Source organism: Centroberyx gerrardi, chromosome 5 (assembly GCF_048128805.1).
Source record: "Centroberyx gerrardi isolate f3 chromosome 5, fCenGer3.hap1.cur.20231027, whole genome shotgun sequence".
Taxonomy (NCBI): Eukaryota; Metazoa; Chordata; class Actinopteri; order Beryciformes; family Berycidae; genus Centroberyx; species Centroberyx gerrardi.
In genome coordinates this window covers 28,205,429-28,229,568 of record NC_136001.1, presented here as the reverse complement: position 1 = coordinate 28,229,568, position 24,140 = coordinate 28,205,429, and the positions used below count along the sequence as shown (strand labels likewise).

At 45.8% G+C, this 24,140-nt stretch overlaps 2 protein-coding genes across 4 annotated transcripts in view; one reads left to right on the top strand and one right to left on the bottom strand.

Annotated features, from left to right (window-relative positions):
- Window positions 1-2,673: 2,673 nt before the first annotated feature.
- id1 (inhibitor of DNA binding 1, HLH protein) lies at window positions 2,674-3,937 on the top strand. The gene is made up of 2 exons (XM_071917452.2): window positions 2,674-3,168; window positions 3,390-3,937. Exons 1-2 carry the CDS (start codon window positions 2,806-2,808, stop codon window positions 3,423-3,425), a joined length of 399 nt encoding a protein of 132 aa, XP_071773553.1. The 5' UTR covers window positions 2,674-2,805; the 3' UTR covers window positions 3,426-3,937.
- A 2,431-nt stretch (window positions 3,938-6,368) lies between these two features.
- Window positions 6,369-24,140, bottom strand: part of ncoa3 (nuclear receptor coactivator 3) — a 31,849-nt gene continuing 14,077 nt past the window's right edge. The window contains exons 2-24 of one of the 3 annotated variants that reach the window (XM_078283586.1): window positions 23,716-23,783; window positions 22,981-23,074; window positions 21,385-21,489; window positions 20,962-21,122; window positions 19,045-19,145; window positions 18,639-18,813; window positions 18,178-18,369; window positions 17,517-17,603; window positions 16,937-17,080; window positions 16,626-16,773; window positions 15,854-16,455; window positions 14,677-15,677; window positions 14,341-14,464; window positions 13,495-13,734; window positions 13,121-13,333; window positions 12,611-12,728; window positions 11,508-11,679; window positions 10,901-11,290; window positions 10,625-10,747; window positions 9,982-10,246; window positions 9,551-9,743; window positions 9,084-9,306; window positions 6,369-8,326 (exon numbers count right to left, since the gene is read on the bottom strand). In XM_078283586.1, coding sequence (XP_078139712.1) covers window positions 8,315-8,326; window positions 9,084-9,306; window positions 9,551-9,743; window positions 9,982-10,246; window positions 10,625-10,747; window positions 10,901-11,290; window positions 11,508-11,679; window positions 12,611-12,728; window positions 13,121-13,333; window positions 13,495-13,734; window positions 14,341-14,464; window positions 14,677-15,677; window positions 15,854-16,455; window positions 16,626-16,773; window positions 16,937-17,080; window positions 17,517-17,603; window positions 18,178-18,369; window positions 18,639-18,813; window positions 19,045-19,145; window positions 20,962-21,122; window positions 21,385-21,470 — 4,770 coding nt within the window. In that variant the 5' untranslated portion in view covers window positions 21,471-21,489; window positions 22,981-23,074; window positions 23,716-23,783 and the 3' untranslated portion in view covers window positions 6,369-8,314. The remainder of the gene's footprint in view (window positions 8,327-9,083; window positions 9,307-9,550; window positions 9,744-9,981; window positions 10,247-10,624; window positions 10,748-10,900; window positions 11,291-11,507; window positions 11,680-12,610; window positions 12,729-13,120; window positions 13,334-13,494; window positions 13,735-14,340; window positions 14,465-14,676; window positions 15,678-15,853; window positions 16,456-16,625; window positions 16,774-16,936; window positions 17,081-17,516; window positions 17,604-18,177; window positions 18,370-18,638; window positions 18,814-19,044; window positions 19,146-20,961; window positions 21,123-21,384; window positions 21,490-22,980; window positions 23,075-23,715; window positions 23,784-24,140) is intronic. The other 2 variants (XM_078283585.1, XM_071917445.2) reach the window with 2 other exon arrangements.

The following is a 24,140-nucleotide window of genomic DNA, read 5'->3' as shown; positions in this document are numbered from 1 at the left end:
CAAGTGGTCTCTACAGCCTCTCACAATTGTAATTAATCTCACATATAAGCTCCACTGGGAAATGAATTCTGTGTCAGCAACATCTACGAATGTCTGGAGAAGAAGAAGGGCTGTTTTGGAGGGGGGGGGGGGGGGGGGGGGGGGGGGGCAGGGGGGGAGGAGGGGAGCTGGGAGAGGGCACTGCCATTCTGTCAGTTAAAATCAGGAGCTAATATGTTTCACTTTTCTTTCCCCTCCTCTGCCTCTTCCCTCTCTCTTCTCTCTCTCCCCTCGCCTTGATGTGCTGTAAACAGGCTAAAAAGGGCCCAGCTGTGTGGAGTTATTGTTGGTGTCAGTAGGAAGTGCTGATAGCTTTTGCAGCTGAACAAAAGCTGGATGAGGGGAGTGGAGGGGCGCTCCAGACACTGTGGCTCCAGCCTAGATTCTCTCCCACAATCCCTGCACCGCACTCCCATTGTTCTGCCCACCCGGCCCTCCCTCCGCCCTGTCAGCTGCGACCTAGGACAGAGGGCAAAAAAAGAAAAGAAAAAAAGAAAGTTTGAAAAAAAAAAAAGTTTTTACAGGCTACTGCAAAGAGCTAGAAGAAACAGTCCCTGTGGTAGTTAACTTTGTTACAAGAGAGCAATACTGACGTTATCGTATAACATTGTCTGCACCATCTGAAAATAGAGGATGCATACTCAATGGCACTTTAAATAGCTGATTGCATCAAAATCTGAGGGGAATGAGCTATTTTTGAAATTCCTTGAAGACTTTTGAAAAGTTTTTTAAACTTTATAAAACAACATGGACTAATGTGTATTGCATCAGCCTTTGTGCATTATAATTAGAAAAGATTTTATTATGTTATACTACTTTTGGAGAGTAAGAATATTTTAGATAAAATGCATTTTGCATAAAAATACATTTATGAAACAATGAAATAATCAAGCCTTAAGTTAAATAAAATAGCCTCATCCTAGCAACATGGTGATAGTGATACTTTCCTGCAACGATGGAAATGCAAATGTCAGTAATCATCACAAGGCAAACAACAAACAAAAACTGATTTGATTTTCAGAATATTTTTGTTGTTGTTGTTCCTTAAAGTACCCTCTCTCCACATGAACTAATGAGTTTGATCCTGTACATAGAATTTACATCATAAATTGTCACCTCTAAAAAGTTGGGTAAACTATTCCTGCAGATAAAATGGTGCATAAACTGAGTCTATCTTGCAAAAAAAAAAAAAAGAAATCAATTTCATACTCTACACCAAAAATTTGGTGCTGTTCTGAAATAGCCTCATGGTGACCACAGAGAAAAAGCAGTGAAAGTAGGCTTTGCAAAGGAATGCAACAGTTATTCTGTACGTTTGTGTAAAACGCGGTGGGAACAGGCTCTCCTCCCTCCCTCACCCCCTCCCTCTGGTCTTTTGGGTTTAAGGACGCTGTTGAAGTTAGCTGGGTGACAATGGTGGTTGCAGGTGCGCTGGGCGGTAATCTCATCCCAGTGCTTTAAGGTGATAAATGAACGACGAAGCTCCGGAGCCGGTTTGTTCTCAGGGGTTCGCGCGCCACGCAGGTGAATGAGGAGTGCGGAGTGCGAGCTCTCTTGTTTGACGTCTCCATGGAGACCGCCCGCGCGGCGCCAGGCTGACAGGCGTCAAGGCTCGGATGAATGGGTGACGTCACCGCGCTGGCGCCTGCCAGTCTGCTCGGGCTTGTTTGGACAATCTGGGGGGAAGATTCAGAACAGAGCGATGCGATTTCAGTGTGCACACAAGGCTGAGCACACACTGCAGGAACATGTGAAGGAATCCGTGAAGCTGCTCACACTGGGCTTCCTTCACCAGAGAGAGAGAGGGGAAAAAGAAAGTCTGTGCTCTTAAAAAAGTGCACTTTGGGAGCATAAAGAAAGCTTTGAGTTTAAAAAGCCGAGACCAGTGCAGGGAGCAGCAGTATGGGAATGGCGGAGCAGCATATTTTATAAAACAATCTACACATTGCCCCCCATGATTAATGTTATAAACATACTGTATGCTTAAATAAACTGCATTTGGTTCTCCTTTTAAGTGAAGGTATTTTAGTCACAGCATTCCTCACAAAACTGAGTCAATGATGAGGCAAGTTTATTGTAAACAAAGTTTCTGTAGCTCCTTCATTTAAAACAAACTGCGTGAGATCCTTTCCCAGAATTGTTTGGCCACTCTAAGTAATCACTTATCTTAGTTTATTGTACCATTGTCATCCACATCTGTAGTGCCATCCGTAATGGTGAGAGGCAAATCTAGGGCGCGATGGTAATTATCATTAACCATTCACCCTATTCATCCTGTCCCATCCCACACACATTCTCACAGTACATACCCAGGCATTCACCACCCCTCCACTGTCCCCAGGCAATCTACACCTGCAGAGTCCCCAAGCCATGGACAGCTGGATTCCCACATATTACCCGTAAAAGACACACATTTGTTTCCATTTGTAACGCCATCCCTCAAACAGATTGTAAATCCCGATAACCAGGCAAGCGCAGTCATTGGCTGAGAGAACAGTTGTGGACCGACCCACCAATACAAATGCGGCCATCCCATTGGCTTTTCTGCTCCAAACAGGACGCGCTCGGGAACGCCCTCCAGCTCCGGTCTGCTATAAAGTCGAGGAAGTTGGCCCATGTGGATGTTGCAAACTGTCAACATTGCCGTGCCACTATCTCCAAGAGTACGAGAAGCTTCATCACCGTCATCAAAGCTACTCGGCTTTTACGCACGATCATTTTTTTCCCTCGTTATTCTTGGAAACTACATCTCCTTTACCAATCAAGATGAAGGTTGTCGGATCTACCTGCGCCCTGAAGAGCAAGGTCGGCGGCGAGGACGTGGTGCGCTGCCTGTCCGACCAGAGCCTCGCCATCTCCAAGTGCAAGATCCCGCTGCTGGACGAGCAGATGAGCGTCTTCCTGCAGGACATGAACAGCTGCTACAGCAAGCTGAAGGAGCTCGTACCCACCCTGCCCACCAACAAGAAGGCCAGCAAAGTGGAGATCCTGCAGCATGTTATCGATTACATCTGGGACCTGCAGGTCGAGCTGGACGAGCCGGAGAAGAGCCGCCAGCACGCCGCCGGCAGCGTCCCCCGCACGCCGCTGACCACCCTAAACGCAGAGCTCGCCAGCATCGCAGTAGAGGTAAATATCTCTTCACATACGATGCTAAAGCCTCTGTGTATAGCTCACTGACCTACATAACTTCATATATAATTCTGAAAGTCAGTTTTGATTGTGAGTAAGCCTGCGTAAAGTTGCCAGTGCCGTGCGTAAAAGCTGGTTACGCATCGATATGCTTGTGACTGCCTTGTATCCATGTAATGCCGATGTACTAATCAACTTCTTCTTCTCTCTTCCCTTAGAACGGATGCTCGGATGACAGGATTATGTGCCGTTAGAAGTCATGGAGCATCGGCCCATCATCCCACAGCGAGCACCGTGAAGAACGAACAAGGCTACCTGATGTGACTTTTCGACCACGTCTAAAACCTTGAACTGAGTAGGGACGTTTCAAACTCCCATGCTAGAAAATACATTGTGCGGACATCTTCTGGCGGAGAGAATCTGCCACTCGAGGCTCTCGATTCATCAGAGGGCCTCTGGAGAAGACCGGTGTCCAGATAGACTGGGTTAGCCGGGGGACCACGGCAGTTAGGCTACCAGTGCACCAGCATCGCTGGTTGCCCGTAGAGTTTCTAAAGAAAGCTAATGTTTCTGTTACGTTGTTGTATCTTGTGTAAACCATGTAGAAAATTCAAAATTTTGTAAAAGAAAATTTACATTTCTCAGATTCCTGAGCGACAAACTGTATTGTATATTACAATGTCACATTATGTGAAAGATATTGTTTTCTTACAATGTACCTTATTGGTGTTTTTATTAAAACAAGAAAATTATTTTTGAACAAGAATACTTGTGCTGTTCCATTTCTCTCTCTCTCTCTCTGTGTGTGTGTGTGTGTGTGTGTGTGTGTGTGTGTGTGTGTGTGTGTGTGTGTCTGTCTATGACAGAGACTGAAATAAAATGCAATACTATCACATCACATACCTGGGAGTTTTTAGCATTGTTTTCTTTGCACAGACTAGACAAGGTCGGGCTTATCAACACATGGGTGGCTAGATCTCTAACATTATAGACCTATTGGCGTTGTGATCAATCGGCACACCTATATCTTAATCCATATCTTGTAGCTGAGTACTGGGTAGTGTAAAGTGGCTGTCACTAAGAGCTATACCCGTAGAATAAGCTGTTAAACCCACTCACTGTTACCTCAGGTAACATAAAACCAAAGCTGGTGGTCTTCATAATGACTCATACCCAGTTAAATTGGTAATTTGCCTTTCTATGGCTCATTAACGTATCAAATTACAAGAGGAAGTCTCACTTTAAATCGTCAAGTCTAAAACTCTTGACAAATAGGGCCAATAATTAAAAGACACACCTAAAAACAAAATATAACCATTTCAGTCATGACACAAATGTGTTTTAACACGTGAATGTTTACGAGACTTTAAGTCAGTCTAAATTAATTTACTAACAATTCACCACCAATAAACCCATAATGTAAAATAGATTAAAAAAAAAAAAAGTTTGCTGCTGTTAATAAAACACCGATTTATATTTGGTGTTTGACTGTCGGATGATCTGAATCAGACTTGGCTCTTTCGGCATGTCAGGGGTTAAAATGGCTTCGGAGAGGCGATTCGTTATAAGATTTATTCTGTCTCCCTGGTGCAATGTTTTTCCCATTTCCCTGCGGTGCGATGCGCACAGCTGCAGCCCCGGCGTGGCCAGTGTGTGATTGTGTTTGTGTGATAGCTTTGTGCCAAGGGCAGGGGAGGGCGGCGGGGCCCAGACTGAGCGGCGCCTCGGCACACCTGGGGAAGTTCAGGTTAAATAGCTCCACATTCCTCAACACACAGCTGATTGAAACATTAACAAACAGTAATCCACGGGCCAGGCCGCAGATGGGCCGGGAACCACGCCAGCACACAGAGAGAGAGAGACTCTTGCTCTCTGTTAGAGATTCCCACAGTACAGTAGTTATAAGCCTGCTATTAATATATACACTTTTTATTTTTTATTTTTAAAAAAGAAACCTATACACTGCTTGGGTTGTAAGTAAGTGAAGCTATCTCTAAATAGTTTATTGTTTAACAGAATAGTTTAATATACATAACTGCTTCGTGTTTTCCTTTATACTGCGAAATTACTTATGTATTTTCGTCTTTAAATTCTTAATCATGCATTTTTTTTCTACAACAAATGTCTCTTACATAATCTGGTTGAGATATGGAGTTTATCACATGAAGGCCAGGCTGTTGTGGTCTGCATAGCAAAACTGTAGACTATTATATATTTAATGACTATTACATTCAATTACCACTGGAAATATATTTGTTTCAGTTCTGAACTATCAATATTTAATCCCTCAGTCAGTAAACAGAGTTTGAGCTTCCTTTAGCTCGCTCTTGTACTTAGCGCCCCCTTGCGGCCATTTGATGAATTGCAGTCTTACTACTGTGGCGCAATGGATACCGTGTCAATGACATGAGCGGACAAGAGCGCCTCCCTCTGGTCATAGTGCCATTTGAAAAGACTTTTAGACGTTTGTTCAGCAGTTACGGCACTTCCTCTCTTCATGACATAATCTTTATTGGTTAATAAATGAAAATCGGCGGGTAAAAGCAGCATCATGGGGGCATAAGCCAACTAGCCTGTGTCATGATACATGGCTTTTCAAATCAATGTAGTCAAAGACAGGAAAAGGTGTAGAGAAAACTGTTCCTCCAGAACACATCTAGAAAAATTAAAAATCCATGTCACAATATATATATATATATGTATATGTATATATATCTATAGATATATATATAAACTGGCATATTTTATGTAAGGTCTCCTATCAAATCTGGTGATTATTAAATCAGAATACCAAATAAAGACTAGATTCTTTATTAACATGTTGAGCCATCTTTTTTCTGTGTACATGTGTATGAGTTATAGATGCTCTGATACAATGCTGATACCAGATAAATGCCTGATGATTAGCTAAAATAGGTTATCATATTGGAGACATTTTTTCTATTAGCCTACAATTTAGAGCATTGTGTAATGTGTCAGAAATCAAAGCAAAGCGGCTTGATTTTATGCTTTTGACACAGACTTTACATCTCAAATTGCTAATGAACTATATCTCAATCATTTATATCCAATGACCTCACACTAGTGGTTTTATGTCTTATGTTCAGTGAAATTGATAAATTGTGTGATAGTTCAGAGGTGAAGCAGTGGCATTGGTGCATCGTGGGTGATAATCAGAAGAAAAGCAGAGTCAAGACTGTTTAAATAGAAATTTGTATTTACATCAATATCAACATCAAGAGAAAAAAAAAATCTGTAATATACATCCTGTAAAATGACAGCTTATCTTGCCTCCGAATAAAGAAAACAAAATAACCGAGTGATCTCCAGCCTTTCTTTTTGCACTTTACTGAAACTCTACAAAGGTTGTTTTCCTGAAGTAACAAAATCTGGACACAAAATGAAGTTATTTCCTGAAAAATAGAAGAGATAGTTTGATATGTCTTAAAGTGTATTCCGTTCCATTGGTATTCCTCTTTCACAGCAAAATATGCTTCGTTTTTCTGGATGTAAAGACGGAGGACCTCCTGCTGTGGGGTGAAGAGTTTCCAGTCCTCTTAGTACTGCACTGATGGCTTCCCACTGGCTTCCCCGCAGAACCAATGTGCCCCGTCCCCTTTATTCATACAGTACATAACCATCATATGCTTTTAAAGATTCTTGATATGTACCCATTTACCATCGGCATAATATAACACATATAAAAAAATGTACACCAGCGACCTCAGAAACTATACAAAGATGTGGAAAAATATCTTTGGATTGCGCATGTTGAAAAGGTAGATTCAGCGAGTTGAGAATAACAGTCAAAGGAAGAAGGGGGGGGGGGGGGGGGGGGGGGGGTAAAAATACACTCCACAGACAGACAGGTGGTGGAGAGGGAGAACACTGTGAGGAGCAGGCCTGTTGGTGAAGTGGGGAGGACGTGTTCCCATCTCCACTGTGCTGTAGACAGACACAAACACACACACAGTCCACCTTTTACACTCCAGCTCGGCACACAAACCGACAAAAACAAGACTCGATGTGGAGCAGCTGTCCTGGCACAGTTCACTTCCACCACCTTCCAATAAAACGTCTGATAATGGCTGATAAACCTTCAACTCATCAGATACTCGTTACAAGTAAAAGTGCCTCGCTAAAACATGAAATACATGGCTGTTGTCTTTTGGAGGGGGGGGGGGGGGGGGGATAGCATTCAGAAAATGACAAACAAGGGAAGGAAAACCAAAACACGCCTGCAATATTTGCAAAGGTTGGAAAAAAAGGAAAAAGAAAAAAAAAGGAAAACTGCAAATCAACCAAAACAGTATTGACCTACAAGACATAAAAATACGACCAAGTCTTATACTCTGTGCAATAAAATGGCCCTATAAAAAGCATGTATATTTTGTAGAATATTTACAATTCATATTCACAGAGAGGACATCGTGACATCTAATACTGCAGTACCATTTGCTTGCTTATGACAGGGGATATGATGCTCAGTTACAGTCTAAAGCATAGAGGCAAGAGTTATTGCTCCAATCTGCATAAAATAGTAACAAACTGTGCTTATAGCTTCCAAGGACTTCTGTAAGAATGAGGCGCATCCAAAGGATAAGAAAGAAAAAGAAACCCATTGTTGTGAAGGCATTGAATCTCTAGTAAGGCTGTAATGATGAAGAAATATTGCAACAATCCTTTTCCATATAGAAGCCTCCAGGTAAAGTGCAGCCACAGCCAGTTGTACCGTAGTCCCGTTCCGCTTCCCAGCCGTGACGCGGAATACTGCGTACACAGCTCCAGGTCGTTCACGCGAACACGCGAACGTGCTCACACACACACACCGAGATTTTGTGTTCATGAAGACAGAGGCCACCCCCGACACACGTGAGGCTCCGGTGGGGACGCACCCCAGCCCGCACCCCCGTCTCCAAGATGAGCGGAGGTGTTGTGTTGTCGCTGCGGTGCGCTCGGAGTCTCCTGGGGGAGGTTTGGGATGGAGGACTGTGTGTGTGTGTGTGTGTGTGTGTGTGTGTGTGTGGAGAGGTCTGCTGTGGCCAGCTCGTCTCCTGCCCCACACTGCTCTGCCACAGCTGGGAAGGCTCCAGACTCTGCTGCCCTCTTGTTAAGGACTCTTACGGCTGTCGGCCGCGTGTCCTCAGCAATACTTCTGCAAAGGACACAAGAACAGTGGGATGTGTCAGAATAAACCCAGCGCACACACACACACACACACACACACACACACACACACACACACGTACTTGTCCCACTACATTGGGTTAAAGATCTAATGAGCTTCCTCAATTTTGAAAAGATAAGGCATGCAAGAGGGGAGGGGGGGGTGCAGAGTGGATATATTTCTCTCCAGCTGGGAAGCATTTATTTCTCTCTTCTTCTTCCTGAACCCTGGAGATTTTAATATTAGACTTGTTTTTTTTTATATTTCAGAGATGTACCCTTTTGTTCTTTCCCCTCGTTTTTCCCTCCTGTTTTTCTTTTCATTTGACATCCATTCTTTCCATTTACTTTTATTGTTATTATTATAAGCAATCTATAAAGGAAATGTACTGTTTTCCTTGTTATTATGATTGCTGTAGTGAACAGTGGGTGGGGATTACCAATTGCAGTGGACTGTCGTCATTTTCTCATTTAAAATAAAAATAAAATGTACAACACAAAAATAAATAAATAAATGAGCCTAAAAATGTGCATCAATGATGTATCTTCTTGATGGTCCAGGGGCAAAGATGGTTGCTTCATAGTTTTGTGTCACCAATTTCCCTTAGTCTCAACATATGATGCTGCCATCATTATACACCTGGTCCATTTACTTGAATGTCTGTCTATCTCTCAGTAGTGTTTTATAGTGTCAAATCAACCTCAGCTGAGGTCACTATACTCTTTCGTGTCAAAGTGTCATTTACCTGATCGGGTCCCATTGGCATTCGACCCATTCCCATGGAGTTCATGCCCATTTGGCCCTGCATCTGGCCCTGCATCTGGCCCTGCATCTGCCCCGGCATTTGGCCCATCTGTCCTGCTCCGGCCCCGCTGACCGGCCCAGGGCCGCCCATGGAGCTGTTCATCATCATGGGTCCAAACTGGCCCTGGTTGCCCTGCTGGGGGAACTGCTGCTGCGGGTATGAGCTGGGAGACCAGAAAAGAGAAAAAAACAGCGAATATCATTTACCTGCTCCACCTAAAGAAGTATTACACAAGAATAAGCCTCTTGAGTACAGTGCTTTATGATTTTATGATGATGCCAGCACAAAACTGCAAATAATTAACTATTAAACCAGAAACCTATGGGTTGATTTGAGTAATTGCCACATCTATATAAATTTGAGACAGTCATTGCACTGATGCCGTCACAGAAGCACATGCTACATACTTGTTGCGTGGCATGCCGCCCTGTGGCCAGCCCTTCATGTCCCCTGACTGGTACATGGGCCCTGCCTGCGGGTTGCCCTGCATCCCTGGCATCATGGCGTTCTGAGGAGGGCCTCCCATTCGCCCTGGCATCATGTTGCCTGGTGGGCTGCTACCTGGACCCATGAACGATGGGTCCCCCTGCTGGCTCATCGCTGTAAGAACAACCACAGTGCGAGGACAGTTATGAGCATGAAACTTGAAACAACCAAGTGGAAATTTTCCATACAATGTAGTCATTGTCTGCAGCTGGAATATATTCTGAGGTAGGAAAAAGAGTTATATAACAGTCTGTTACGTTTCCAGCTGAAACGTAACAGACCCGCTGTCTTAACAACTGCCTCAGTCACACTTCCTTGGCTACACTGATAAGAGGTGTAGAGGGCAAGTCACCATAGTTGCCTCCATAGTTGAAGGCTTGCTGTCCAGGCTGGTTCATGGGGGGTCCTCCCATGGGGTTGTCCATGCCTCCTGGTGCTGTGACATTAGGAGGGGGGCTGAAGCCTCCTGCTGCCCCCTGCCCCTGCTGCTGCTGCTGCTGCTGCTGCTGCTGCTGCTGCTGTTGCTGCATCAACATAATCATCCGCTGCCTCCTCATCTGCATGGTCATCATCTCCCTGCTGCGCTGAGCCATCATCTGGGCATTCAGGAAACCAGGCTGAGGAGGACCATGAACAGCTTATCAGTGACACTAGATATGGTGATCTGCTGGTGAGTTAATCTACACCTGGCTTTATTTAAAGCAGCTTATAAGCTTATGACCCCTTAAAACGAAGTGCCTACTTGTGACCCCCATTGCAGGCTGCATATACAGAGTGGTGGACAGTTCACCCATAAAATTATTTTCCCTTTTCAGGTTGTTTCATTTGATTATCAGAGGAGGCCTAGAGGCTGAAAAGTATTCAGCATTTCACAAGAAAAAAGTCCTCTTGCGACTCCCAAAAATTATCTTGCGACCCCCAGGTTGAGAACCACTGATTTAAAGTGCCAAGTGAATGCACATTGCATTAGATGTGAGGGAGTGGTGACAACATACCTGACCAGCCATGCCAGGAGGTTGCATGCCAGGCTGGATGCCAGGTTGCATGCCTGGGCGCATGGCAGGGTTTCCTCCAGGGGCATTCTCCATTTTAATGCCTTGTCGAGTCTGGTTCATAAACTGCAAGATGAGACAAGATACAGACGTCACCAATTATGTTTATTGGTTTATTTGGATCCCCATTAGTTGGTTGACCGTATATATGATATTGTATATGTGCAGGTCACTACTGTTGTAGTTGAATATGATCTGTGTGTGTGTTTGTATGGACACCTGTTGTCCTTGTAGTCTTTGCTGTAGTTGCAGTCGAAGGGGCTTGGTAGCATTCATCATGCGAGGTCTCATCATGTTGGCGCGAGGGTTGCCCATTCCCCCCATGCCCGCCATGCCAGGGAAGCCCCCTGGCTGGCCCATCTGATTCATCATGGGGTTGAAACCTGCAGGAGACTGGCCTTGCATGGGATTGCCACCATAGCCGGCCTGCATGCCCATAGAGGGGGGCCCTGGGGGCCCAGGAGGCCCTGGAGGCCCGGGGTAGCCTTGACTATACATGGGCTTCTGGTCCATGCCCATGGAGGAGTCTGGCCCTGGGAAGGGCTCTGACGGCGGGCACTGACCCTGGCCTTGACCCTGGCCCTGCGGCTGCCCCTCAGGTCCCTGAGTCTGGGGTAGGGAGAAGTTGCATGTCCGGAGTTTAGTATTGATAATGGCAATTAAGAGTGAACAAAACTCGTTTTTGATAGTGGTGGTTATGCGCTAGCATTTCCTAACTGAACATGCTTCAGTGAAATGTTCCATTATGCTTAATGTGCACAACCATGTAATTGTGAGCAATTGTGTAACACATAATGTACACTGTAGCAGGGGCCGTGTCTTTTACCTGGCCTACAAGGTCGGGGATACCTAAGGCTCGGTCTATCTCCTCTAGAGCGATGACATCAGTGTTGTTGAGCAGAGAGTCCAGCTGGTCCAGCAGCGCCCGTTCATCACTCTGGCCCTCGCTGGTGGACGGTGGCACCAGCAGCTCATCCAGGGGGTTCCCAAACTGGCCCCTAACACAACCAAAGACACAAGAGATGTTCAGTCTTTTCAATCAGTTCTCTACTTATGAAACAATACCAGTGTGATAATGGAAATCGGTGGTCAGGTGAAACCAAAAAACTTGCAAAAACATCTCACTGCAAAAGAAACTAATATAACTAATAACCAATATAAAAATAATAACCAATATAAAAATAATATAGCCGCAAGAGGCCATTAGTGGGTCCAAGAGTTCTATATCTCAAAGATAGAACATTAAAGTCCTGCAACTGCAGGTGAAATGATGGCTGAAATATTGCCATTTGAAAAATTGTTAATTTTTGGTAAAGCTATGAAGCTATAGAACACAACCCAATGTGGTCCAACACTTTTACACCATCACAAACATTTATATGAAGTTTGGTGGCTCGAACATTTAGGCGTGGAGGAATAATGCATCCCTTCTGGTTAGTGTGTCTTCTTTTGTGTGTCACGGGCAAACGGTTACAAGAATCAAAATTCTGTGATACAAAGATGATGTAGGCAGTTGAAATATGCTATGTGTAAAACTTTGAAGGAGAAATTAAAAAAATAGGTGCTATTGCAAGGGTGGCCTGATGGTGGCATTTCATTTGTGCACCACGGGCAAATGGTTTGGATTTTGTGGTGGTTTATGTGTGTGAAGGAGAGCAAAAGAGGACGATTGAGACAGAGAGTGTGAATCTGTATGTTATGTTAACGAGGGAAAACAGCTTGGTCCATCAGTTAGTTTAAGTTCTAAGTCTATCTATGAAATTGTTGAAAGATATGAATGTAACTATTCCACAGTCAAGACCCACTATATCTAATGGATAACTGCGAGAAGTCAAAATAAATCTGGAAAAGTGCAGGTCATTACATTGTCTGGTGTGGTTAAGTATGAACTTGTGAATTCAATTTAAAGTCAACTTTCTGTGTGCTTACCTGTTTGTGTTACTCTGTGGTCTGTCCATTCCCATGGCAGAGTCCGGCCAGGAGGGGGACTGAGGTGGGGGGCCTTGTCCACCAAAGGGGCTCATACGCATATTGGCTTCATTGGACCCTACAGAGGCAGTAATGGATAGCGTATGATTAAAATAAAGAAAACAGAAGCATGAAGACTTCTGCTCCTGTCAAGAAAGTGCATCATGGGATGAAGGTAATCTCTCACCTATTGCAAGTTAAGAATTTGCCTAGGATTTGAGTTCAAGGGATGTTTAGATTGATTTACACATCAGGAAATCACACTAAAACACTAAAAGTGGCTTCACTGTGTCGGGCCATTACATAGGTGCTTTTATTCTGTTCTTTTTGTTATTTTTTACTATTCCCTGCATATTATGATTGCAAACATACAACCATCAGCAGGCTACAAATACAGTATTGACCATTTGGGTGTACATGCAACCTTGTAATAATACATCACACACGGCACAACGGACACATGTCACATACCCATATCCATGAGTTGCTGCTGCAGCATAGACCTGGTGTTACCAGGCACACTGTTGGAGCGATTCATCATGGGCCCTCCCATCATGCCGGCACGGCCCATACCAGGGTGCCCTGGTCCACCTGCAGGGTTGGCACTGGACCTCGGCATCCCCCAGTCCCCTGGCCCTGCCATGGGAGGGCGCTGTGGCATTCCCATGCCTCGGCCCATACCTCCTAAACAAATACAGAGAGTTTGCAATTGATAAGCTTAGCTACGTAGTGCACATTAGATCATGAGCCTATGCACTCTACACACCAAGGCTGGGATAGTCCTTCAGTTGAATCATCAGAGAATCATTTTGTGCATGCAAAGGTGAAGTAAGATGGTAATTTACTTGTGGCACCGCCCCGTGGTGGACACACACCCATGCCTCCAGGAAAGCCATTTGCCACGGCTCCAGTTCGGATGGGAGCCTCCATGGTCTCCTGTTTGACGAGGGTGGGACAGGGGACGTTCCTCCTCCCAGCCAGCCCCCCTCCCACTCCTCCCTCTCCACTCATGGGCTTGGCATCTAGAGACAGGGCTCTCTGGTAGGGGCCGCGCTGGCCTGGGGCCATGGGGCCTCTCTCCCCATCTGAAACACACATAACCACAGGGTTAGGTTACTTACTACCACCCAGCCAGGCTGTAAGATACACTATTAAACTGGGAACAGTTACTGCTTAAAGGGATGCTTAGAAAGAACAACCACAACAAAAATCAGTCAAAACCTATTCAAAGTCATTTACATAGATTCTTCCTCATCATGCCTGGTTCATACTTTCTGTGTGGCTAGACGCGCATAAGCTCCGTATAAACGCAGATGTGCGTCCATGTACCTTGGCATTCATGCCTCTCATGCTTTTGTTACAACCATGCACCTGAAAACACTAGTACTTTAGAGGTGCTGTAGGAAAATTCAATTCTCCAAATCCCTCAAACAAAAACAAAGCAAAAAAAAAATAAAAATGGGCCAGTGGTTCTGGTTCCTCCTCATTCAACCAATCCTTGACAGAGGTGTGTCTGCGTAACTGCGGTGCTGTCCGCGGCAAACTGCGGCTAACAAGCCCAGTCGCTTTGGTTGCAAATGCGTCATCTTGGCCATGCGCACTCTGCTGCATTTGTTTCCATGTGAAGCATGAACCAGGCTTAAGTCTAGTAATGTTTAGTCAATATGATATACTGAAGTAGACAACCGTACCGTGTAAACTGTCGGGCATATTTCCCGGCTTGTTTCCCACTTCTTTCCCTGCTCTGGAGTCTGGTTCAGGGTAAAAGCTAGAGCCGTTCCTGGGGCCTCCCAGAATGGTTTCTAGGGTCTCCAACTGCAAGAACAAGACACGTGGATGATTAGGAAACAATGTCCTATGGAGGATTTGAAACTATAATTCTACATATATATATATATATATATATATATATATATATATATATATATATATATATATATATATATATATATATATATATATATATATATATATATATATATATATACAAGAATAGTTGTCTCTTTATTTTAGGTAAGTGCCCTTACGTCATCAGGGGGCTCCATCTTGACCTTGCCATCCATGGAGTGGGGGTCAGAGCTGGTGACCCCTGCCCCCTGGGCCCCCCTCCCCTCCAGCTCCTCCAGTTTTGGCTTGATATCGCCGCTTTCTCTGGAGTCATCGTTATTGAGGAGGTAGTGGAGGAGGGCGTGCGTCTTCTCCTTCTTAGGGCTGTGCTGCTCCTGCTTCGACTCTGATCCCCTAACCCCTCCAGCGGCTGTAGGCCCAGCCTCCGGCCCACCAGGATCCAGGGTGCTCTTCCCAGTGGCCTCAGCCGTGATGCGGGCCACCTCGTCGGGAGTGTTCCCATTTTGCAGGAGTTTGTGGAGGATCTTGTGCTTCTCCTGCAGGGACTGATTGGTAAAATGTCCTGTCCCACCGGTAGAAGACACTGCTCCCAGACCCTGCTGACCGATCCCGCCTGTGGACGAGGACACACCCGTAGAGGAGGGGCTGGTGACACCGGCTGTTCCCTCCTTGGCCTCAGGGGTGGAGCTGCGGCCGGAGCTAGGTGTGGGATTAGGTGGCACCAGCTCATCTGTAGGGGAGGTGAGGAGCTGGAGGAGCTTCTTGTGACACTTGGTGTCGGGGACCCGTCGGTTGGGCTCTCCCCCAGCCGGAACCCCCTCTCTGCTGGCCTGGCTATCTGGCTTGTCAGGAGGGCCGTCGGTCGTAGGGGTGTGTGGGTGCTGCTGGGATTGCTGCTCCCCTCCAGCCCCCAGTGAGCTGCCAGGGCTCTTGGAGTCAGAGTGGGCTGGGAGGCCTGGTTTACAGGGCCCTCCCTGAGCCTGGCTCTGGTTGGTGGAGTTGACATTGGGGGAGCTGTCAGGCTTGTGTGGGGGAGGAGAGGTGAGGGAGGAGGGCATGGGGTTGCCCACTCCCTCACTTATGGCTTGGAGGGCATTCAAGGAGCTGCTAGAGAAGGTGGTCCCTCCTCCTCCAGCCCCAGAGTTACCTGGATGACTGGAGCTCATGGGAGAGTTCATACCTGCAAAAGACACACAACCAGAGGCATATGAGCAATCCATAATTGCATTATAGTGAGATAGGTGTGAAAGAATGTCTGGTTTAAGAAGATTTTCAGCATCAAATCAGCCCCCACGATTAATAACTGTTGATACCACTTCTTGCCACTCTTGAGAAGGTTGGCACTAAGACACATACCTCCAGGTGAGAAGGGGCTGGCACCCATCTTGGGGCTCCCTCGGACTCTAGGTGAGCCCATGACGTTGTGTGGGGGGCCGTTCATCCCTGGATTGCCCTGGGGGGGACTGGTCATTCCCAGCCCGTACCCTCCTCCTCCTCCTCCTCCTCCTCCTCCACCGCCTCCATGAAACTGACCCATCTGCTGATGTTGGTGCTGCTGCTGCTGATGCATGCCGTGGTGACCCATCTGATTCATTTGATTAATCTGGTTCATGGGGCCCATTTGGTTTACAGAGTTCATTGGATGTATGGCATTCATTTGATTCATCTGATTCATTTGACCCATGTTGTTCATCTGGTGCATGGAATTCATCTGATTCATCTGATGCATGGGATTCATCTGATTCATCTGGTTCATAGGATTCATGCGGTTGCCCCCAGCGTACTGGGGCACTCCTCTTTGTGGCATGTTGCCCTGTTCAGCCATGCCGTAGCCCCTGTTTATGCCCATGCCCATGCCCCCTGCTGGACCCATGTTCATCTGTGGGTTGGGGTTGTTCACGACCATGCCTTGAGGCCTCATGCCTCCTCCCTGGTTGCCACGGTAGCCATTCTGCTCCCTAGGTAAGAACATGGGAAATTATACAAATTTAATACAATTCCACATGCAACACAGTGAGACGTAAATCATTAAATGTGAGAATCATGATTTGGGGAAATCACACTATGACTAGTCCCAGAGAAGTTGGTGATGGTATAATCACAACTGAAGCGTTGAGGGCATTTTCACCTTTGTAGCAGGTGTGTGGAGAGGAAAGTGGGCGGCTCATTAGAGTTGGGATTCCTGCAGAGATCGCTCCTGGTCTGGGCTGTGACCGGGGTGCCGTCAGAGAGAGAGAAGCGGTAGAGCGGGGTCTCCGCATGGCCATGAAGGAAAGCTGGGGCAGAGACAGAGAGAAGAAAAACACAATGAAAATGAGCATGACATGGGAGATGCACAGTATCAACAGACAAAAGATGAGAAGAAGATTGTGCCAGAAGATGGTGTTCAGCCATGGTGAAAGGGTAGATTACATGGTAGGGAGACAAAGAACTACATACCGTCGTGGTAGTGGCGTTTGTAGGACCAGGGTTGTCCCTCGCTGCGATGGAGGAACATCTGCATGCAGCGCCTCACCAGGTCCTCCCAGCCTGGACGCATAGTGGTGTGGAGTGAGCTCTGCTGTTCAATCTCAATCAGTTTACCTGGGGAAGTACAATTAAGATTACACAAAGGTTAACAGCTGGTGGTTGTAAAATACAACTGGCTGTAATTTAAGTCAGCAGAAAACAGAACTGAGTTATACACCTATTAATTTTAGGCATGATGCATATTTCAACTAGGAGAGACTGATTGGTATGTAAGGCATCTATTGTGTGTTATCTCTAAATGTCTGGTGAAGAACCATGGCTCTAAAGGTCACTTTGTTGTGTCAATACAGTTAGATCCCCTATGGCAGTATCTAACAGAGTGGGGACTTATTATTGCAATTTGAGTAATGCGGGTATATTTCAAAAAGTCTGCATCACAGAAATCAGGCCATTCATTTCACTAGTTTGGTGTACACAAAATAAATGAACCTGACGAAAGCACTTATGTGCATAATTATAATATGGCAGATGTAGCAAAGTGGAAGCTTACCAGACAGTTCATGTCGAGTGCTGAACCTCTCCGTCCTCTCCACCGCAGTGATGCGTCGCGCCACACAGATCATACATGACTGCAAATCTGAATAAAGACACAGATACAAACATCAGTACAATGCAAACTCCTCATTTGACTACATTAGAGATTGGAGGTTAGGACATTTGTTTATAAGTATAGTATAATCTGGGGGACTAGAGTAAAAATTGACTAAAATAGAAATAAGCCATTGGCTGCACACTAGGTGTAAGCCTAAGTGCAGATACAGGGTAATGTAGATGAGTTTAATTCTGATCAGTGTTGAGAGTGGATGTCAGGACGTGAACCTTTTGGAGGTGTTGTGGCCCTAATTTAACAAAACTTCTGTGATGGGAGGTGCCCACTTGATAACTCCGATGACAAACCCGCTCTCACCCACCCCTGTTACCTCTAACATCCAAACTAGGTTTCAACACCCACATAGCGCAAGGGGTAGTTACATTAGATCCTTTGTATTGATAAATGAAAAATGTTAATTATTTATAATTGTTTAACTGTACTGTTTTCATGTTTGTGCTTTCATTGTGGAGTCAATTTCCTTTCTGACGCAATGAGAAGAACAATCAAGGTTTTTAAATCTGAAATTGAAAATGTCAAAACTCATAATTATGCTTCCTACCTTCTCCCTCCTCCATCATGGCGCGGGGCTGAGTGAGGGCGAAACACTGCATGGTCTCGTAGCGCTGGCCCCCATGCCCCTCCTCTGACGGCCCGTGACTCTGGCCATGGACGAACTTCACCAGCATACGACAGTTGAAAGTGTGGCTCTTCTGCCGGGGCGCCTCTCCACCCCACGATGCCCCATTTGGTGCTAGTAAGATATAACCATGAGGGTACAGTGAACTGAGAGAAAAGCTCCTAAAAGTTGAGTGGATTACAGGTTAACAGATGACTATGACTGGGCCTGTGTGTGTCCGTGTGTGTTTGTTAGTGTAGTGCCTGTGTGTGTCTGTGTGCATGAGCATTCAGGTGTTCAATTATTCATGCACAGGTGAGTGTGTGATCATGCTTGTGAGTGTATTTAGGTGTGTATGCTCTTGAATGTGTTTGCACACACAAGCGTATGAGCCCATGTCTCACCATTGGACTTGGGTAGGTTCTTGTGGAATTCCTCCCTGTCCTCCTCATGGAGGATGTTGTACACACTGGTGTTGATCAGCTCCTCCTGCTTGTACTGCAGGTATTGGGTCACGTTATCTGACACAAATACAATGCTGCCCTCTCGGTTCACCACAAACAGAAAACCATCCAGGGCCTAGGAACAGCAGAAGGAGGGAAATGGAGAGTTGAATGGAGAAGGACTTATCGATGCACATAATTAAATTATATACACCTTACTTGGTCACTATATGCCCCCCCTCCAGGAGCCATCTGAGACTTCTCTTAACTAGATGTGAGCAATGTCAGCAAAGCACTAATCCAGCATATGGAAGGGTAGCTAATTGGTCTAGGTCTTTTGCCCCCCAGTGAATGCCCCCAGCCTGACCTGTAGGAGCAGCGGTCCCAGATGGTCCTTGTCAATGACCCCTTGACCAGTAGAGGACACGTCCGCCTTCTGGACATCGTCATCGCTGCATGAGCTCTTTCCTGAGGACAGATTACAATCACATTACTGACGATGGGAATTGTCATTTAACATCAGCATCTACACATTTGTATTTTGCTCTGGTACTTTACATATTTCAAAACATTTCCATGGTGTGACCCAGCACAAGAAGTGATATTTCACTCAGAAATCAACAAACACTTTCTGCAGTGACTTTTAATTTAGAGGAGAGAAGCACTGAGCAGCTGACAGATGGTAGAGGACAAGTGGGGAAAAGAGAGAGTTTATGTAAAATAAGCCTGACAGGCTCATCTGGTTCAAAACCCTACCTAGCGATGCCTATTTTTAGCAACAAACCACATCCCTCTTTGACGTCAAATTGAATTATTACTTTGAAGGATAATTTGGCAGGGATGCATTTGACAGTCTGGCAACACTAGAAGACCGATTAATAACACCTAATCACAAATCCTCATAGTATCCCTACAATTGTTGCTGAAATCTAATGAATTTATCATTTGGAGGAATTATGGTTGATTTGGAGGATTAAAGCTTGCTGAGACGGTGGACTGAAACCCACTCATGTCCTCTGCTAGGCCCCCCAGCCCATAGTTTGAAAGGCACTATGGGCTACACAGTACAGTGTACAGTGTACACAAACAATATTAACAGTGTACACAAACAATATTAACAGGTAACACTACGAAGCTTTAAAGTCAACTCAGCAATGTGGTGTATTTTTAATCATCCAGGTTTCTTCTTTGGTGGTCATAATTTCACCACACTGCCACTGTGCTATAATTTTCATCTGGCTGTGGGAGCTAGTACCAATGTTGGCCACCAGGTAGCAGCACAATTCATGGGTACATGGTTAGCATGCCTTTCTATTTTTAAAATCACCATGTGTCTGAGGCTTTGTTAGATACCACTCTATATAGCAGGAGGTGGGAATCCTGGGTAATTTGGGGAGAGAGACAAATAATTTGGCATTTCATTTATTGCCATTTCAAAACAGCCTACCAGAGCTGGGAAAAGGGGTAAACATAAAAAAGGAAGAAAGAGAGACACCTGAGAAAAGGGTTGGAAAGGTAGAAAGAGGTGTAAATGGTGGGTGGTGGTGGTGGTGTGTGTGTGTGTGTGTGGGGGGGGGGGTACAACGGACAACAGACGGAAGAGAGGAGAAAGACGAGAGAGGCCCTCCATCATTCCCGTCCTGTAACTATGGCAACCTGGCTGCACAACGCTGGGAGCAGCAGTAGCCAGCTGTGACCCTCTGGGTAGATTCCAATATGATAGCTCTCTTTCTTCCTTCCCCACTTAACCTCACAGATCTCATCTGAGCGTTGTTAAAACAGGTGGAAGCAAATAGCCTCCTTTGCTTATCCAATTGTGTCAGATCTTCAAAATGATAGCAAAGGGGTCTAGGGATAGGAGTGATTTTTTTTACAAGGTCTAGAATGTATTCTGAGTCGCCAGTGTCATTAGTCTCCCAGAGAGAGGCAGCGTTTGGCACTAACAGATACACACTGTCACTGACAGCCTTGAGCCATCACCACCACGGATAGGGCTCAATTACTGGTGTTCATTTACCCCCAGTGATACAAACAGCCAAACTGACTGGCTGTCTGAAGCAGCCTGACCATGAACCAAACACAGCACTTCATCACTGGTATTATTCTGTCCTACTGCAGGAGCAGTTTGACAAGATTTAAAAGTATTAATTCTTTACTCCCCCCAAACACAAATAGAGAAAAAAGAATGACAATATTCCATTAATTTATAAAAACCTATGCCTGTTGATATGTGGTTTTGTTTGTGACTAGGAATGCATGGGTGTGATGTGCACTGAGGTGGTACCTTGCTCTTTGATTTGTCTGATCTGCCTCACGGTCTCCTTGAGGATGGCACATTTGTCAGGCTTGACGTTGAAGCTGTCGATGTTGGAGAGATTGGCAGAGATGAGCTCGGCCAGCTCCTCGATGTACTTGCTCTCCTGTTCCCTCCGACGCTTGTCACACCTGCCGGGGAACCAGGGAGGTTAGACGTGTTGCCATGACAATCCCACCCCCCCACAGCTATTATGGTCTGCATACGGCCGGGGCTCAGATGCTTCAGATGGTTGCTAGCAGCAGACAGACGTTTGAACTGGGGGTAGGGATGGCGACGTGAGGCCGGGATGAAGGGAACGACCTCACGCACCGGCTGACATGCAGATCAAAAACAGAAGCAGACAAACAGGATAGACAGATGAACGACACACACAGAAGTTCCAGCACTCACCCTAATCCTGGTGTGTCACAGGTGGACAGTTTGCGTTTGCGGTCGGAGCACAGCGGCTCCAACGAGTTCTCTCCTACCCCGCTCATCTTCAGCGCATATCAGCACCTAGAAGCAAACACACACACATCATATATACACACTCATACAAGCAGTGCAACACGCACAGTGAGAACGGACTGAGACTGAGTGTGGTTTTATACGCTCACATGTGTGTGGCACAATCTAATGAAAGGATAAGTGTGGATAGGAGACTGCATTGAATTGTCTATTTTTTGCCAAGTTCACTCAGAAATTATGTCAAATTCAGGTTGACCTTCAAAGCTTAGTGTCAGTGCCTGCAAATTATGCAAAATCAACAAAATCCCTAAGCTATTGAGGGTATAGTGGAACAGATTTCCAGGGGTAGAGTAGATTGTAGATTTCTACAGATTTATGAGGGTAGACTATCCAGTTAGTAAAGCGGCCTTGGTTCCTGCCTAGTGCTTGATGGGAGTGAAATCTCATCTGTTCCACTGCGAGGAGCGACTGATGATGATGTAGTGATTTGGAGCCTCAGGGGAGATGGGTCATCCTGCGTTCAGCCAGCCTGCCCGCTAGAGTTGCTACTGCATGCCGAATGATACCGCTCCGGCAGCAGCAGAAACACACACACAACGTACAAACACCGTTCCCAGAGCACTCGCATGCTCAGGCATGTAGTGTGACGAGTGCTAGCTACTGTCCCAGCAAGGCAGATATTCACCAGCCTGCTCCTTTGTCTGGCTGCCAGGGACTGTACAAGCAAGAAAAAAAACATACTGCTTGGGGTTTTGGAGCCTAGAAACAATTCAGGCGAGACTCAACTATATTCCAGGGGCTAGTAGGAATTCTCTCTTCTGCACTCTTTTTACCCGGCATTCTCCATAGTTGGCTATATCCGATCTTTCTTCCAATAGGTTTTGACTGCCGTTCCCTCATACCATCCTCCAACCACCCCTCCCTTCTCTCCCTCCCTGGGTGTAGCGGTGCTGGGCTGGGGACCCTGCCCTTGTTTTCCTGTTCTGGCCTTGCCCTGTGACTGACCCCCTCAGAGTTCACGTTAGAGGAAACCTCTGTAGCCGGCTTCTAAGGTCACTGCTTTTTCCCATTCCCACCCAGAAACACACACACACACACAAAGCCGTAGCGTGAGGTTGTATTGTTCTAATACAAGGCTATCCACGAATCCATGCGTGCCTGCATACACACACACGCACACACACAGACACACTCTCAAACGAATATGGAATGAGCTCATTCCAGAGTGGAAAAGTGCAGAGCGGATGGGAGTCATTATGCAACTCCAGCTCCAACTGCAGGCCAGGACATGCAGCCCAGTCCCCCACTACTACTACTACTACTACTACTACTACTACTACTAGATGAGCACCAAGTCTCAGACACGCTCCGCGCCATAAATCTGCACTACACGCTCCACGTCTGTCTACCTTTCACCACCCCCTCTCTAAATCTGGCTGCCCGGCTCCGTCTTCGTCTCTCCCCCTCTACCTCTCCCTCTGCCTCTCTCTGCCCTCCCTCCTCTCGTGCCTCCTTCCTGGTTTCTGTCCTAAGGCTCACCTCTGCAGCAGTGGAGAAAGATGACATCAGCCCTCAGTCAGCCTCACATCCTGAAACAGACAAACAGCAGAGCTTGGGGCTGCTTGGAGGCTTTCTGAGAAGAGGGAAATCATAGCAGGGTAGTATGGTTTCTACTCTGGCTATGGGGAAGGAATGCAAAAGACCCAAGTAACTGGAAATAGGTTTCAACGCGGAAACATATTATTTTCTTGCAAAAAGGCTCGCCTCACGCAAGGTCTGCGGATCTTTGTTACAAACAACCTGGGCAGGGCAATTGTGTTCTCATGGGATTTAGACAATCACTGTGTGTTCTGTATGTTCATATTTGTGAGTGTGTCACTTCACTCCTGTTGAGATTCTGCACTTTTTGAAAAGTTTGACGTCTTTGAAATCTTTCATTGACAACCTGACTTGACAAAACCTCTTGAAGAGGAGAGTGAGAGATTGTGAACAGCGGCCCACTACACCACAGATGAGTCACAACAGGCCTGGCATTATGCCACTGACCCTGAATCAGCTCCTTCTGACAGTGTGAAACTTGCCCAGGGATAAGACAAGATGTGTTGCACAAACCATCAGGTGCACACACAGCAACTGCCAAAAATACATGCAGTATTAAATCTCATAGCTAGCTGAAAATAAGATGGTCTGAACCTATAATGGATTGTCTACCTGGGGTGTGTGTGTGAGTGTGTGTGAGAGAGGAAGTGTGCGTTTTCCCACACAAATGCTCACCTTGGCCAGTCCAAGCCCCAGTCAAGCTCCATTCAGGGTCTAGTGCAGCTTCAATGTCTCAACATATCCTGAAAGCAGAGAGTAAATAAAAAGGTCATGAACTGTGCCACCTTTAGCCACCATCAACTGGACATAGCCCTACCAACAGAAAACACTTGGTTTCTTCTGCAAATGATTACAATGTAAAACCTTATCAATTTTGAACAATATGTTTTAACCATCTTGCTAATAGCTGCATAAAAGTCAAATATCATCCAGCAAGATTCCACAACAGTCTCTTCCTTGGGCTTCAGTGTATTTTAACATTTTGATACAAGTCAGTACATAGCCACAATAAGGAGCTCTCTAAATGGCTGGATAAGTCAAAGTGGGTCTACAATGACACTCCTCTACTTCCTGTGAAAACAGCATGACTTTTTTATATT